Source organism: Corvus cornix, chromosome 3 (genome assembly GCF_000738735.6).
Source record: "Corvus cornix cornix isolate S_Up_H32 chromosome 3, ASM73873v5, whole genome shotgun sequence".
Taxonomy (NCBI): Eukaryota; Metazoa; Chordata; class Aves; order Passeriformes; family Corvidae; genus Corvus; species Corvus cornix.
Genome location: NC_047056.1, coordinates 53192650 through 53209066, shown reverse-complemented (window position 1 = coordinate 53209066; position 16417 = coordinate 53192650). Strand labels below are relative to the sequence as shown.

The following is a 16417-nucleotide window of genomic DNA, read 5'->3' as shown; positions in this document are numbered from 1 at the left end:
GGTTATAAGTAAAGTATATGAGAAGCAATAGCTCATTACCCACAATTCTGCTGCTTATTCTGGGTGCCTGTTCTAACTCTTAAATTATATTTTAGTTGCAAAAATCCACGTCAGTGAACTACGTCAATTAGTTAACTAATGAATGTTCAGAGTTGGCACAGGTTCCTCAAGGATTTGATAGGGATGTGTATTCGTGTGCATACCCATGTTATATGTTTGTAATGTACATACACGTACATGTATATATGTGTATCTGTATTTCTCTGTACTATGGAGGGAGAGGCACTGAAATACAGTAGCATGGAGAGGTGGTCATTGTTTTCTCTGGTTTTTGTACTTCAGTGTTTCATTTCTGTTCCCCACTGCACACCCATCATTTTTCTTTGATAGATATACTTACACATTTCTTCAGCTCTGTGGCCTGTAATTAATAAACTGTAATGTGTACCAGTGTGTTGCACCTACTGTATGCACATATTTGTACTTGTAACCATGAGTAAAGATCAATGTATTTATCAGGGAGCTGCATAATAGGACTACTTGATAGAGCAAATAGGTGATGCTCAGTGCTTCTCAGTAGATTGTCCAGTCCCTTTTGCTAAGGCTTTCTTTTAACCTTTGTAAGTTCCTTTAAAAAGTTGAGTACTTTCCTAAAAGCATAGGATTGAAAAAAGCCTTTGGCTAGAGTGAGTCCTGTACTCTGCTACTGTAGGCAATAGCCTAATCTCTTTTGTTATTCTGTCCTGGAAACAGTTAGGTCTTTTGCTGTCACTGCTTGGAAGGTGGAGCTATTTCAGCACTTTCAATAGCATTAGAAATGTACTATGATTTATCTGGGGAGGGAATGGCCAGCTATTCCATATGCTCAATGGAGTTATAATGCATCACATCCTGTGCACCCTGCAAAGATGTCAACTTCACTGTAAATGCAGAAATGCTCGTGCCAGATACAGGAATGTGGCTCTTCAGGTGTAGCAAATTGTGCTGTAATCAAACAGTGGCATGGAGCATTCTCTGCTCTCTATTGCTGTGACGGTCCATCTGCAAGCACATCTCCATAGCATATGTGAAAATGGATGCTGGAGAAGACCTCTATCTTTAGAGCATATGCCTTTCCCCAGTAAAACGGATGGAGGGATCAGAGATTTAAAAAAGATGAGTCACTGTGACTCACTACAGTATATCCATAATAAAATCTATCTAAATTTGGTAAGGAGCTCTAGGAACTAATTGCCCTAGTTACTTACCCCTTTTATTTTTTTGTAGATGTTTGTCCTTTGCTTCTCTAGCAATTATGTACTGTATGTACAGAAATAAGATTTCAGTAATGACTGTTGTATGGTGTTCTAGATTAAGGACTTCTGCTCTTGCAAAACTGATTGGTGTCATATTTTCAGTCATCTCCTTCAAAAACTGTGATGAAAATAAGAATAACAAAAGCTCTCAGAATGCTTTGGATTTTAGTGGTCTTGTGTTGTGTTAGAAAATAAGAAACAATTAATAAAAGTGTCAATAGAGTGTAATAAATTTAGATTACCAGACCTGGTTTCTGTTGGGAAAAGATCACATTTACTTTAAATCACACATTTGCTACTCCAAAATTGCAGTTACTCAAAATTTCTTGTCTAAAATCTTAATAGATAATAACATTGTTAGCAGCAGTAAAGTATGCAATGAGTTCTTGGGTAGAGTTTCTAGCACCTTTAGGATTAATTAAATTCCTAAAAATCAATTTGGCAATTAGGCCAGAGATATTGAAGGTTCTGAATGCTGCACTTTTGAGACAAATTTTTTTGCCACTGTTCCTTTTATAAAAAGGAGCTCAAAGAAAGCGTAAGATTGACTCAATATCTCACTGGACTTTGTGGAAAGCATCTTGTTTAGGGGAAATATGTTGGCCTTTACATTGTACTTAACACAATGTACATCTCAGGCCAGGAATTCCTTGAAGTTTTATTCATGGGAGATCACATCCCGTGTAAGATAGTGGTTTAGAAGCTGATTAATACCTGTGATGCAGAACGACCAAAATTTGTATTTTTTATAGAATTAAAAAAACCCACAACCAACCAACCAATCAACCAGCCAATGAGCAAAAATAATTAGCCAATACAGAGAGGCTGTGTGGACCACAGATGACCCACAGACAACTTACTTTCGTGCACCAACATTCTCACTCTTTTGAATACAAGATAAAACAGTTCAGACCTTCAGTACTTGTGTGAATATGCTAGGTAGAAAGCAGAGAACCATAAAGGCAGAAGTAAAAATGGGTCCTCTGTGAGCTGAAGCTGTTAGTAAAAGTAATGATATCTTTGCATTTACGGGTTAGCAGTAAAATTCCTCTTTGCAGAGGGGTAATTCAAGCTTATGCGTTATTTAAGTGTGCTGTCAATGGGCCATGTTTTCATATGCTTTACATTTGAGCCAACATAAAAGCCAAAAGTCATCTTAATACTTAGGGAAATCTTTCCTTTCTTTATCTCTTCTTCAGCGTCTTAAGTGTCTAAGATTGAATTGGAATTACTGAAAGCAGTTGTGGACTCAGGTCCTGTAGTCAGATGTGAAATGTAAATTATGGCAGCATCTTTAAAATGACCTCATAAAATAACAACAATTGCTCTGTGTTTAAATGAGTTGAATTTTCAAATTACAAATCTGCTTCCATATGAGGCTATTATCAGAAGGCATATAAAAATCATTGTCTCACTTTCATTTCTGATTAACAAGCAATAAGTTTATTTTGGAAGTTACTAATTTGTATCTAATTGAGATGGATGGAGGCTCTAGTTAATCTTGTTTACATTCAAATGTACCCTTGGATGTTTTATCAAATCTAAACAAAAGATAGGTTGTACATAATTTGAATTAAAATTTTCAACTTTTAACAAGATTCCTGTTTAAAATAGAAAAGAAACAAAACACAACAAAGTAACTGTTGTCACTTTGCCCATAATTCGTATTACAAAGTCAATTTGTATGTCTAATCTATAAAATTGTATGTTTATCTCAAATCTTTGACAGAGTAAACAGGGCAATTTTAAGACAGGTAGTCGCACTCTTAATGGTGTTAGCTAAAGCATTCATGTTATTTGAACAACTAGTTCTCTTTTTCTTCCTAAATTTTTTCTAGCAATTCATTCTGGTATGATGCAGAGTTGATTTGGTATGATCTGAGAAATGTGAGCAGTGTCTAAGTGTTCAAAGATCTGTTTTTTAGTGGTGATATGTACCTTCTACTCATTAATAGTCATCATTAGCCTTAACAGCTCCCAGCTTTTAAAGATGAAGACTTTTCAGTGTTATCCTTGAGTTTTTCTTCACTTCTTTCATAATGATGTTAGTCACTGCTGACAACTACAGTTATGTCATCATTGCATTTTGCCTCAGGGTGGATGAAATTATGGCTCTGTGCATTGGATTTTTACCAAAATGAAAAAAAATTTTGACAAATCTGTGCTATTATTGTTTAGGTGGAAGGGACAAAGTGAAACCTCCAACAAAGTGCATCTGCTTGCATTGCTATAATTGAATATTTTATTTACTGCTCTTCCAACATAAGAATTTTTTTAAAAGTTCTGTGTGATATAATCCATCTAGGGGCATGGTATAATTTGCCCAACTGGAAGCAGGACTGGTGACTTAAGAGTGCAGCTGCAAGGTTATAGTTAAGTAAAAGCAAGTGGTTTTCTGCAAAATCTCAAATGGGATTCTTCTAAGCTGTGTAACAACAGAGAGGTGATTTGTCATACTTGCTTCTCCCCATAATTTTTACATATGAATGAATAAATGGTTTTCCTGTGGTTGTTTAGTGGTTCAAGGGTTGATGCTTCGGGTTGGTGAGGTCCACCGATAGACGTGTTCTTAAGTTCTGACCTTGACACTCTGCATAAGTGTAGCACTCACTAAATAAGGATGAGATCATCCCTCAGCTGTCAAGTTTAGGTTTTAGGTATGCATATTTATATCCTAGTTCTGAAAATGACTGCTGATTTCCTTGTGAAGCAGGAAGGGTCTGTCTACTTAGAGCTCATCTTAGGACTGGAATCTTTAGGAGGATCAGTCCATCTCTGTAAACAGCAAAATGTATTTCAGGAAAATTTTGCCTGTCTCTTTCAGATGATTAATTATCTATTTAGTTTTATGAAAAAGCATCATTAGAGCTGGGTGTGTATTAAGTAGTTGAAATAACACTCTACTAATTGAGTATTTAATATATGTTTACTTTGTTTGCATACTCTGTGTCTCAGTAAAATAGCTGGGGGGCAATTTACTTGTGTGTGAATGCAAGGGTCCCATATATATCTGCATGTTCTTGAAATAAAACTAATTTGGGAAAAAAGTTTTTTAAGAAAAAGTCGCTAACAGAAGGTAAATGGTTTTGCTGCCAATTTTTGCTTCAGGCACTAGGATGACATGCTTTTTTCAGTTTTATACTGAGGTCTCAAGAGATACTGTATTTGTTAAAGTGGTATTAATTAAAAATGAAAGAGCAATTTGGTAGGTTTAGACTTGATTAGATTCTCTAGAAAAGCCCAGATAGCTCTAATGTGGAAAGAAGAGCCTGAAGCTGCTTTGTATTCCTTTTGCACTCAGTAGCAAAGCAACTTTCCTATGAAATTTCTTCTCAGGGGTTATTTTGAATATGAGTATTCAATCTGAGTATTTAAATTGTGTGCAGAGCATGCTACTTTATTTGAAGTCAGCAAGAGGTGATGATTTGATGAAGAGTCTGACAGTCTCTGAGATTACAGTGGGGGAATCATTTGAGGGAGTGTTGAATAATCTGTGCAGAGCTTCCTGTTTGTGGCTTCTGTAATGGAGTCCTGCACTCCAGTGTTCCCTATGATTTTATTGAAAGTGTGCAATGCCTTCCAAAAATGCCTGATGGTGAGAGACTGCGTGTTTCCTGACAACCGTGACAAAACGATTCCATCTGTTCTTGAGAGGTGCCTAATGCTGGGCTGAAAATTGCTATTTTGTGCATCTTTAGGGTTTAAATGCAGTGATATTTGTTTGGCGGTATTGTTTAACTGGTTCTTGTTAAATAGCTGTTAGCACAACATGCAGGTTTGGTAATGCTATTTTTGTTTGTAATCTTCTAAGGTTGTGCTGGTGAGATGGAACGAACCTTTCCAGAAATTAGCAACCTGCGATGCAGATGGAGGAATATTTGTTTGGATACAATACGAAGGCAGATGGTCAGTGGAGCTTGTCAACGATCGTGGGGCACAGGTTGGTATGCATGTTTTCTCTGCAGTCAAGAGTGATCAGGTCCTGAGAGACCAAATGAAGAGGACAATGAATGGTACTTTATACCTTTCAAAAAGCACAGGAGGAAATGAAACATTTCTTTATTGAAAGGAATATGCAAGAATGGGCTAATAGTTGGCCTGTCTCATTCTGTGCACTGCTGCTGTTTATTAAAACAGTAAAAAAGTCCTGCATGGCCCATATATCTATTTTCTTGTCTTTGATATGTTAAGGTAAGCGACTTTACATGGAGCCATGATGGGACTCAGGCACTTATCTCCTATAGAGATGGATTTGTGCTGGTCGGTTCAGTCAGCGGACAAAGACACTGGTCTTCAGAAATAAACTTGGAGAGTCAGATCACCTGTGGCATATGGACTCCAGATGACCAACAGGTAATGAAGATGGGGCAATTAGGGGTGTCAGTTGGGTCACATTGGTAAGCCATAGAATACACCTCTTAAAAAGTTGTCAAGTAAAATGGTCACGTGGTAAGATCAGTTTCCATCAAAACTGCTGCTCCCACTGATAATGAAAATTTAATTCATCCTGTTGTCCTTATTAAGCGAATATGATAGTGTACCAAGTTACCCATTGTCACTTTTCACCCTGATTCACACACAGTCTTGCTCAAAGTTAGTTGTTTGAGACAGGAATCTGTTAATTGTACCCTTAATTTGTTATTACAGCTATCTTATAAATGCATTTGAGCAGAGATGTAGCCTGGACTATTAAACATCTGACTGATAATTTCTGTGTAGATTTGTCTAGTCTGCACTTGCAGCAAAAGCAATTCCAGCAGCAGATATGGTTATGTTTTGCATTTACATAAGCTAATGGATCTAATTGAGTGTTGGAGAGATGTCTCAACCTTATGCAAACAAGATCATTTAAAAGAAGGCCTTTTTTCCAACCATTGAGCCCAAATGTTGCTGAGCTTTGAGAAATTCCATTAAAAAATCTTCTTTACCATTTTTCTAAAGAATTATAGGGTACTGGACACACCACCATCACAGCATGACTGGGGCTGGGCCACTGGTTTCATTTGCAGAATTCACACCGGTCCCTTGCCTTTCACTGCTGAGCTGACTGGATTGGTCTTTCCTTGCACATGCATGGTTGTGTATGTGTGTATAATTCAGTGCTGGAGGAAATGATGGGAGTAGAGTAGTGCAAAGCAAAACTCTGTTATGATCACAGCTGGATTGTTTTCCTTCCTTCATTTTACAACACCATGGAAAGATGCTGGTTCAAGAGTCAAGGTACCACTGAATTTAGAATACTGTAAATTCATCCAAGGTAGAGTTATTTTGGGAATTGCTAGTGAAATATAATAGCACTAATAATATACATTTCTGCAGCAGCATCTAATAATTCTAGAGTGCTCTGCAAAGAATAATGAATTAATTATTGCAACACTGCTTTTTAAAGCCAGGGAGTCTAACTGCCTCTTTTTGAATCTAGGGAAATGTAAATCTTGACAATAAATAATTTACTTGAGATCAAGAGGAAGAGACAAACAGCAGAAGTAGGGGGGAAGCTAAGATCTAATAGCTCTCAGTCCTATGTTTTAAACATGAGGCTACCCCATTTGTGTGATGCTCAGTTGTTGCTGCTGTATTTGGAAATATCTTCACTTGAGTGTTTAATTTGGAGTGGCTGACTGCCTTTAATTCAATTTAGCCAATATGTTTGTACTTTCTAATCTAGATGCTCCATAAGTGGTTATTCCAGGAAACAAACGCTTGTTCGGTGTCCAGATAAATGCTTTCGAACATAATGGCCAATTCCAGCTATGTGAAAATGATTTACTTGACTTACAGATCCTGCTGCTGATAAACTCACTGAAATAGAGACCCAATCCAGCCATGAGCTTGATGTTGCTCTGCACAGTTCTCCCTAACTATGTGGTTGCAGGGGTTTGCATGTTAAGTGATGATGGATCTTTGTACTATTCTCCAGAGCTGGTGGAAAGAAGCGATCTTCTAAAATATATCCAGATGTATTTGCCTCTGGAGGCACAAGGAAACATGAATCATAGAGGTGCTTGGCAAGGGACTATGCTCAGTTCAAACTAAAAATAGCAAACAGAGTGAGGGGAAGGACATTGCATATGTTACACATAAATTAGTGTTTATGGAAATGGATACCCTTACTGGCTTATTGCCTTACCTAATTTTTCTCCTGATTGGGGTATGTGCAAATGAGAGCAGGATACTATTCTAGTCTAGAGTAGCTTCAGCACATTCCCTATTGCTTAAGGTACTCTACTTGTCAGTACAGTGACGAAAGATAAATGTTGACATTTAAATTTATATTCTTCTACTGTTCTTTTTGTTACCCCTCTGGCACCATGAAGGTTGCTACTGAAAGTATGCCTGGAAAATATTACACTCCATGATCCCATGACCTTTAACTCAATTATCTTTAAAAGTTACATTTACAAAGGGATTGTATTGTTCAGTATCAATATTCTATTGTCCTGATAGAAATTTGCTCAATACAGTCTGTCTGTTCACCTCACTCTTCACTTCTCGTAACTTTCTCCTTCACTCCTTTCTGCATGCATCCTCCTGGTTTCTTCTGTCTCCTCCATCTTTTTTCCTGTCTGTCTCTTCAGCACCAGTAGCCTGTCACCTCTGTCACTCCTTGCTATGGCTCTGTGGCAGCTCTGCAAGAGTAGGGTAATTTCCTACCACCACCTTTTTGTTGGAGACAAGAAAAGGTTGGAGCTGCAATATTGGCAGCCATTGTCTTCTTTGTGTGTGTGGTCTCTGGGTTTGAGTCCTTACTGTGCTTGAAGTAAAGCACCTTGGAGGTAGTGGCTAATGCATAGCGATGGGGTGAGAGCTAGAGAGGTGGCCAGCGTGGAATACAGTCCTGCAGAAATTGAGCATATAATTGTATATTTTAACTGATTTGGTGTATATGCTGTCTTGATTAAGTTATAGGCAGATTTTATTAATACTAGCCAAAATGGTTCTGCATTTTCTTTTAGGAAGAGAGTGTTATCATTCTTCTTGTGGCTCAGTTGCTTTTCAGGTTTTTTGAGCTCTCCTTGTCTGTTGGGGACAAACTTATTTTGAGTCATATGGTTGACTGCAGTGCTTTTTCTCAGCATCATCTGTCTCAGATGAACTTTTCATGAAGGTCACTGGCAGATTTCTACTATAGTTCACACCCAGATCTTGAGTCTGGACTTTGAGCTACAGGCTTCAGCTGATTCAATACACAGGCCTTTGGAATGTGATTCTGCATGTTTATGGTATAGGACTAGAAGTCAGTTTTCTCGCTTCACCGTGTGTCTGTAGGCCTGCTCATTTAGGCATTTCCTCCTCCTGTACCCTATAACCAGAGCACACGTCTGGCCAAGACAGAGCCCCATTGGGCTCTTGGGGATATACAAATGGAAGATTTTATAAGACTGGGTTGTCTGTGTCTCAGGCAGAGTGCCATGCTTGTGTTAAACTGGGATGGATGGGATTACACAGGAGTGAGACTTTCCATGCACAGTTTTAAAATTTTTTTTCGGGACTACAAGAGGCTGTAGGAGTCGTGTGGAGTATTTTTCTGGTGAGCAGGCTCACTTAAGATCATGTAGGGATGAAAAATATATTTGAAATGAAAAGGAAATTTGAAATATTAGAGAATGCTGTATCCTGTCTTGAGATAGTTCTGTGGTGTTGTCCCATGCTTGTTTTCAAAGAGGGACTGTACATACCAGGCAGATTGAGGACTTCTTAAGTGAGAAAAACTTGACTTTTGTCTAGCCAAAGGGTTTATTTATAATTACAGAAGCAATGTCAGTAAGTAATTGAAGATTCTTCCTAAGCCTGCAAGTCATAAAACATCTTTCCAGTGCTTCATCTCTCTTCCTGTGTGTTTGCTGAGCTCGCAGTGACTTTTTTCTATCAACTTCTGCTGCCCTTAGGCCACCCTTTCCCTCTCTTTCTCCCAGATTTTACCCATTAAAGAGATGATCTGTCTTCATGATGGAGAAAGACACAGTGTCAGAGAACTGGAAGAGAACTGCAGAGGCTCTGATTATCCTTTGTTTATAGCAATATAGTGTGACTCCTTGAACTTCCCTGGGGTTGTTTCTGGTGCTGTTTCTGTGTGTGAAAAGGGGAATCACTCTCCAATAGAGGAAACCCTCAAAGAAAATGAATTAATATATTTTAATTCCTGGATATCCCAAGAGGTGCCAGTAACCTATATTTGTTCCCTGCATCTCTGCTAGTACAAATTATTAGACTTTTCTGACAGCTGTAAGTGCCCATTTCTGTTTTCCCCCCTCCCCTTTTCCTGTTGTAAGCTTTTATTTGTGGAAATTCAGGGACTGGACAGAATTCTGTTTGGCTAGGATGTGACAGACTACGGGAATATGTGAACTTTGCCAGCATGCTTCCTTCTGTTTGCTTTGAAAATAAGTATATAAGCAGGTGGACTAATTTGATTTGCATCCTGCAGGGTACAACATTAACTGCTTGTACGTGGTCCCATTGTGATGCAACATGCACGAGTACTAAAAATGTGTAAATACGGGCCCTAAGGGTCAGCCTCTTCTGTGCCTAATCAGACAAAATTATGCTCCTGGTGAAACAGAAAAGCAGCACCATGTTAGGAACAGATACCCTGTGCATTGAAGAGTCTTGGAAGAAAACAGTGACACCAGTAGCAAATGAACTGCGTTGTCTCAAACAACGCAGGGTGCAGGAGCTCTGTACAATTTTTTTTTAGAAGTCTATTGTAGCGTGCAGTAGCTGTGCAGGGAGGCAGTTTCTAAGCTGTTACTCACTCCTGCTCCCAGCACTTGCCATCCCTATTCCCATGGCAACCACAGAGACGCTTCAGCATCTTTTTTCTATGACAAGCAGGAGGCAGGGGCAGGCTTCAGCTCCTTCTCCCTGCCTGCAGTGCATCAGGATGGAGCCCGGGACCCAGAAGGGAGCTCCACGTGAAGAAGGGGATGCTTGTTGTCCCTGGGCCCAGCAGCGTGGTTGGGTGGGATCCGTGTGCTAGCACAGCACGTGGTGCTGTGCATGTCCCTGAATAGGGTCAGCACCGTGCTGTGCCCAGCAGCTGCTCTGCGTAGCCACAGCTCTCACAGGAGACAGGAGCTCATTAACAAGAAGTGCTGTCAAGTGGTTACGGTGGCATCAGGTGTTTTATGAGCTTCTCTCTCAGACTTCTTGGTTTTGGTATGGCTTTAGTCCTTGGAAGGAGTTTTACCTGATAAATCCCCTTCAATACAGTCTGCTTTTGGTCCCCTCATTTTCATCTGTGAACTATAATTTGCAGTTGCTACTACCTTTTCAGGGAAACGGTGTTCTGAACAGCTCCTAAGCTGAAAGTAAGGATAGTAGCCTTACCTAGCTTCCAGAACACAGCTTAAAAACAAAGAATTTTTAAGTGTTTGAAAATGTTGCATCTGTTTGGGCCCTGCTCTCATCTTCTCACCTACATCTGCATTTGCCTGTGGCTCTGAAACGAGACGTTTGTGCTTCCACTCACCCTCTTGTTTTTGGTTTTATTCAGGTGCTGTAGCACATGTCTGATTCAGGCATTCCTTGCTATTATAGTAGTCACCCTGATCAAGTTTAATTATTCTCAGACATCTGGGTGTGTGGAAAAAAATCTTGAAGATGGCCTTCTAATGAGTTGATAGAATGATGAGAGGGAGCTACAAAGGGGCAACTGGGGCAGTATGGGGAAAGTAGCTATTGACCTTAATTATTATGAATGAAAAGAAGGAAGGACAAAATGAAATTTGTAAAATTTGAAAATGTAAGCAATTATTTTGGTCTTTATTAGAATAATTTTTGTTCCTATTAAGGATTTTACAGGTTCACATAAAGAAGCCTTAAAGATGCTGGGGAATAACTACATTTTTTGTGTCTTAACATACAAAAATTAATTGTTTTCTCCCAGCAATTCTGGATGTAGATACTATCAAATGATAGTTACAATGACTAGGGCCACTCAGAATTGCACTGTAAGATACAGTAGTTGAAGATGATCTGAAAGCCTTATTTTCATTGATGGATGAATTACTCAGATTACTGGGAAAAATGGCTGGAGGCTTTTCATAGCATTGAAGACTTGTCATTAATGAACTAGGTAGTTTATTCAAGGCACAAGGACTGCAGACAATGGTTAAATCCCATATAAGCATTTTAACGTTGCATGCTGCGTAATTGAGCAGCAGCATTAAAATGAAAAAAGAGGACAGGGTAAGGAGACTTCAGTTGTCTTTCAAGACAAATCCATTTGTTATATAAAACAAACAGATAAGACCCATCGCAGCTTAACTGTTTAATATTTTGGACTGTTTTTAGAAGCATTTCAAACCTTTGTGGCAAACTTGCTATGAAAATTAATGATTTCTGCTTCCTTGTGCTAAGGAGTCTGTAAATATTTACTATCCTATTTCAGCCTTTTGTAAACAAAATATGGGGGGGTTATATAAACTTAAACTTTAAATATTTTTGCAGAGACTTTGTATTCTTGGTTTATATATTTATACATGCTGGAAGCCAGTAACACTTTGTTTTTGCTCTTTGCTTGGGGACTTGATTTTTATGATGGTACATAATAGTGACAGATTTTGTGGGAAAAGTGATGTGTATTTTAAGTGCTATTTTGCCTTTCTTTCTCCCATCTCTTTTTATTACGTTGTTTTCAAGCTACATTATGCTGCTATTTCCTAAATAATAGAGTTCTCTTTTTTTCCCTCCCCTTTTTTTCTGATATCAGTGTATAGTTGTATTGGCATTGTTTTTCCTTTGCCTTTTTTTCTCAAGTAGGTTTTTATGCATCATTCTGCTGAGAATACAGCTTCCAAAAAGAAGGAAGGAGAAGACTTAGCTTGGTGCACTGTGTCATTTCTTGGTTGCGCTTTCCTTTTTTCACTAGCAATGAGCAGCTACGCTGCAGATTTTTGTGCTCATATAGGCTTTGCCTTGAGTTCTGGTGGGGGTAGACAACAAGGATGTTCTCCTTGGAGCCTCTGGGGCTCATAGCTTCAGGAGCTATGGCATCTCTCTGTGGGTTTATTCCAGACAAATTTTTCCTGCCAGAAAACCTAGGCTGTACTGCACAGTTACTGAGCGGGTAATTGGAGGAACAGAGCAATAAGGTGATACTTCAATGTGCTTTCTTCTTCCCACTCGCTTCATCTGTGCCTTGCCTAATCTTTCCCTGGATGCTCTCCATCCAGCCTGTAGAGGCAAGGCACTGAGAGAGCTAACGAGATGGTGCCATTTGTTCTAGTCATGAGAGCTGTAACATGGGGGTTGTTTATGGGCTGATGGCATCATGGCTCGTTTTCTCAGTAGCTCCTGCAGTGTTTTGTGTCAAGGCTGTTTCAGATGAGTATTGCACAGAAATTTTTCTCTTAATGACTCTGTCTGAAAGGAGTAATACAACTGTTTTAATGTTTTGCTCGTCCTTGTAGACAGGGTGTTGGATGTTTGTAACTGCAAAAAGCAAATGCCTGGATGGATTTCTACATCCCTTTGGAAGCACAGTGTACTAGGATGTACAGATCAGCCTCTACAGTGTACCTTGTAACTTTCCCTATGACACTCAGGTCACAATATTGCTATTTTAGTTGACTGGAATCTGAAGTTTAAATGCTGCACATTCTACCATGTCTTTGCCTCCCTCAGGAAAGAAGGATGTCGATGGCAGTGACTAGCCAGAGATGGAGGGAGAGATGAAAACTTGTGCTATTCAGTTAGTGTGTCCACTTAGCATTTTTATACCCAGTGCTGTTTTACATTTTTGAAGCATCAGTGTTTGAGTCAGCAAAGTAAAGATGAGCACAAATAGAAACAAGACCAGTCTCTGTGTGGGAGGTGTCAGGAAGAAAGAAGCCATTTGCCTCGCCTCTCACCTTGCTGGCACTTGTACCTGAAGTCTTTAGTTCTTTGAAACAGGGAGTGTTTACTTGAGCTTGTGGTTTTGAAAAGCTCTCTGCTATGCTTCAGCTTTGGGGCAAATAGTAGGAATGAGGTTTTGCAGTGCACCTCTGCAAGGAAGCAGCATGTGTTTATGCTGCATTTTAGGCAGTATAGGGAAAAAATTGAACCTTCTGCAGGAAGGTGCTCTCTAAGGAGAAGTCATATGTAGGGTAGGAAAATTGCTTTAATTTGTTTGTTCGGATTTTGAACTGGTCAGGAGAGGGTATGTGAGTGGAGGTGTAATTCTTACAGAAGAAAACCACTCCAAACTGTGAGGGTTTTACAGCATTTTTCAGAAGAGTCCATTATTCCACTGCCAAAGCCACTTGGCTGAGAATACTTTGGCCTCAGCATCCCTTTGGTTCATCCAGAGCTGTGTGGTCTTTTCAGTTCAAAAGAAATGTAGCTGCCAGCATGGTTGATTTGAACTTTATCATCACTGGTACTTAATCCATCATTTTTTTGGAAGTTGGTAAGAAGACCAGGAGCCAAATGGGGTCTTGAACTTGGGTCAGATGTCTTCAAGCCTGTAAATAGTCTGAAACCTTGGTGCAGGAAACAAGGATTAGAGTGATTGAATCTGGAGGAGGATATTTGTGGATTTCTGGACTAGGTTTTGTCTGGGAAAGCAAGGCCAAGTTTCACAGTAAATGGCAGAGGAAAGGTGATATTTTTGGAAAGTGATATCACGTAGTCTTTCCTTTCATTTGACAAAAGGAAAGGAGATAGTACGCCAATGAAAAGCGGGAGCAATATCTCTTTATTCTCCAAAACCTTTCCCATCAATGTTTCATGCTGCATGGATTCAGCTTGATCTCTTTGTTCTTTGTCCAGGAGCCCGTTTCTTGTCAGTGTTCAGATGTTGAGGGATTGTTGGCAAGCTGAAAAGGAATTAATCCTTCCCTGCTTTCCTTGCTTTTTAAGAGAATAGTCATTTTTCTTCAGTGCCTTGTTTGGTAAGAGTTTATTACTCAGCCTGACTCCATGTTGAGTCAGTTACACTTGACCTCGGCCATTCCACGTATTTCCTGACCACGCTGAGTTACTGCTCTCTGCCTGCAAGACCTAGAAGGAGAGGGCAGCAGTTGAGGGACTAACTTCCATTAGTGTATAGCTTAACCCAGGGGCTTCTTGATTTTATATTATGAAATTCAAAACAGCAAGGACATTGCTTCTAAACTGCTTTGTATTGCATTTTCACTGGTTCAGAGTGCTGTTCTTGTTTCTAAGTAATACCATTTTCAGTTAGGAAAAAAACACAAACCACAAAACCCCAGCAGAAACTCTCAGACTTCTAAAGCTCTGAATGAGATTTTAGCTTCAGCAGTCAACATATCTTTCAGGAAATAACTAAAACCTGACTTGGGAATAATGCAGGAGACTGCCAAGTGTATCAGTTGACTTCGTTTCCTGATTGAGTGGTTGTTGGTAAAACTAATTGCATTTTCCCACCAAATGTTGTTTTAGTTATAATTGTATATTTGTGAAGAATATGTGTTTTCAGAGACGTGTGTGCTTTCCTGGCAGAGTTTTGTGAGGAATCAGATAACGGCACTGCTTGAAGAATATTACAGAGTACTTGTGCTGTGGGAGTTCAGTGGTCCAGGCTTGGAGTCCTGTCCAAGTTAATTGCCACAGAAGATGTTCTGTAGAAGGTGTTCAGCTGTTGGCCTTTTGTTCATTTTGCATGCTGCTTCAAATGTGTTTTTTTCACATTTTAAACTGAGGCATATCATTAATACAGTAAACACTATATAGAAGGGCAACTCTTCACTTAAAAATTTAATTGCTATAGGTTGCTTTCTTGAAAAATGTCTTGAGAGTCAAAAAGGAATATAGAAATGTGTGTGCCTGGAATACACGAGTCAGAATTAGTCCAGGTATAATTACAAGAATGTATAATAATCAGTCTTTCTGTGATTTACCAGAATGCTTTCAAATAACATTATCTTTGCCTGGACAATTGCTTCTATCCTCACATGTCCAGAGTAGTTAATAGCTTGAGATCCTGGTTTTAAGACTGCTTATATTTTTGAGTCCTGAAGTGGCATGCAAGGCTGTATCTCATTTACAGTCATTCAGCCACATTATAGTATTTTAGAGAGAAATAAAGCCAGTGCAGTTTGAATTCCCAGTTTTTACTATTTCAGTATTTATTAAATGGAATTGTCACCAAGATCTTTGATGGATTTACTCTGCCTTCTCATTTGAGGGCTTTGTCATAGTTATCTAGATCCTATGGACTTTGTAAAAGAGAGAATGAACAGGCCTGAAAGTAGGTAACTAAGCCAGTGCTGCTTTTGAAAGGATTAATGGCCTCAAATGAGAATTTTACCGCTATATGTATGTTTATATATGCAGCTGGCTGAATGATCCTGGGCTGTACCAGCCATATGTGTGGCTGGTAATTCCTCATGTCCAAAGGAAACAGAAACTCTTCTTAAGATTTTTGGATATAAAGGCAGTCAGGGAAAATCTAGTGCTTTCCCCCTGAGCTTGGATGTGAATTTTAGTGATGTCTCTCTTTGTGTCAGTTCAATAAATCGTTTTACAGTGGCTGAATTTTTAATAGAAATAAAAAGTATTCAGCAGGAGACAAGCTGTCTCCCTCACTCTGCTTTTCTTTATTTCTCGCTGCATTTTGAGGTAAAAAGAAGGAAAGCCAGAAATATGACACTGAAAAAAAACTTTCACTTTGTAATGTGCAGAGAGAACTCCTGAGAGGAGTTCGCTGCACTGTCTCCTGCTTTGTGATGGAGAAACAGTAAACAAGAAAAGCCCAAGGAATGCAAAATGCTAATACTACATTTAAATGGACTGCAAAATGTTGTAGTTAAGCCTTGGCAACACTGACATTCTTTTGTTAGGCTAATGAATGAAAATAATTAAAGGCAATAATTTTCCCTCTAGGGAGTTGTTACTAGGCCTACCTGAATAAATAGAAGGTTGATCCATCATTTTGTATATTTATCACTTTATAGTTCAGTTAATTTTCAATCAGCAAAATAAATTTATCTCTATTAGTATGATGGCAGTATGGTGACAACTGTGAAGGCTGTTCCTATCATAAGTACTAATGCTTGTCCAGATGACTAAATCAGAGCAAACAGAACTAATTCAGCTTCCTTGAACTGCTCAGCATCTTCTGACAGTGCAAAGAGTTGACCTTATTAGCATTTTTGCAGTGTACTTTCTGAGGT

The 16417-nt window shown here is 39.0% G+C and overlaps 1 protein-coding gene across 1 annotated transcript in view; it reads left to right on the top strand.

Moving 5' to 3' along the window:
- TULP4 (TUB like protein 4) overlaps nucleotides 1-16417 on the top strand; it is a 156687-nt gene that overhangs the window by 93399 nt on the left and 46871 nt on the right. Inside the window, 2 exon segments of the mRNA XM_039568257.1 lie at nucleotides 5107-5235; nucleotides 5487-5648. Of these exon segments, the coding sequence (XP_039424191.1) occupies nucleotides 5107-5235; nucleotides 5487-5648 (291 nt within the window).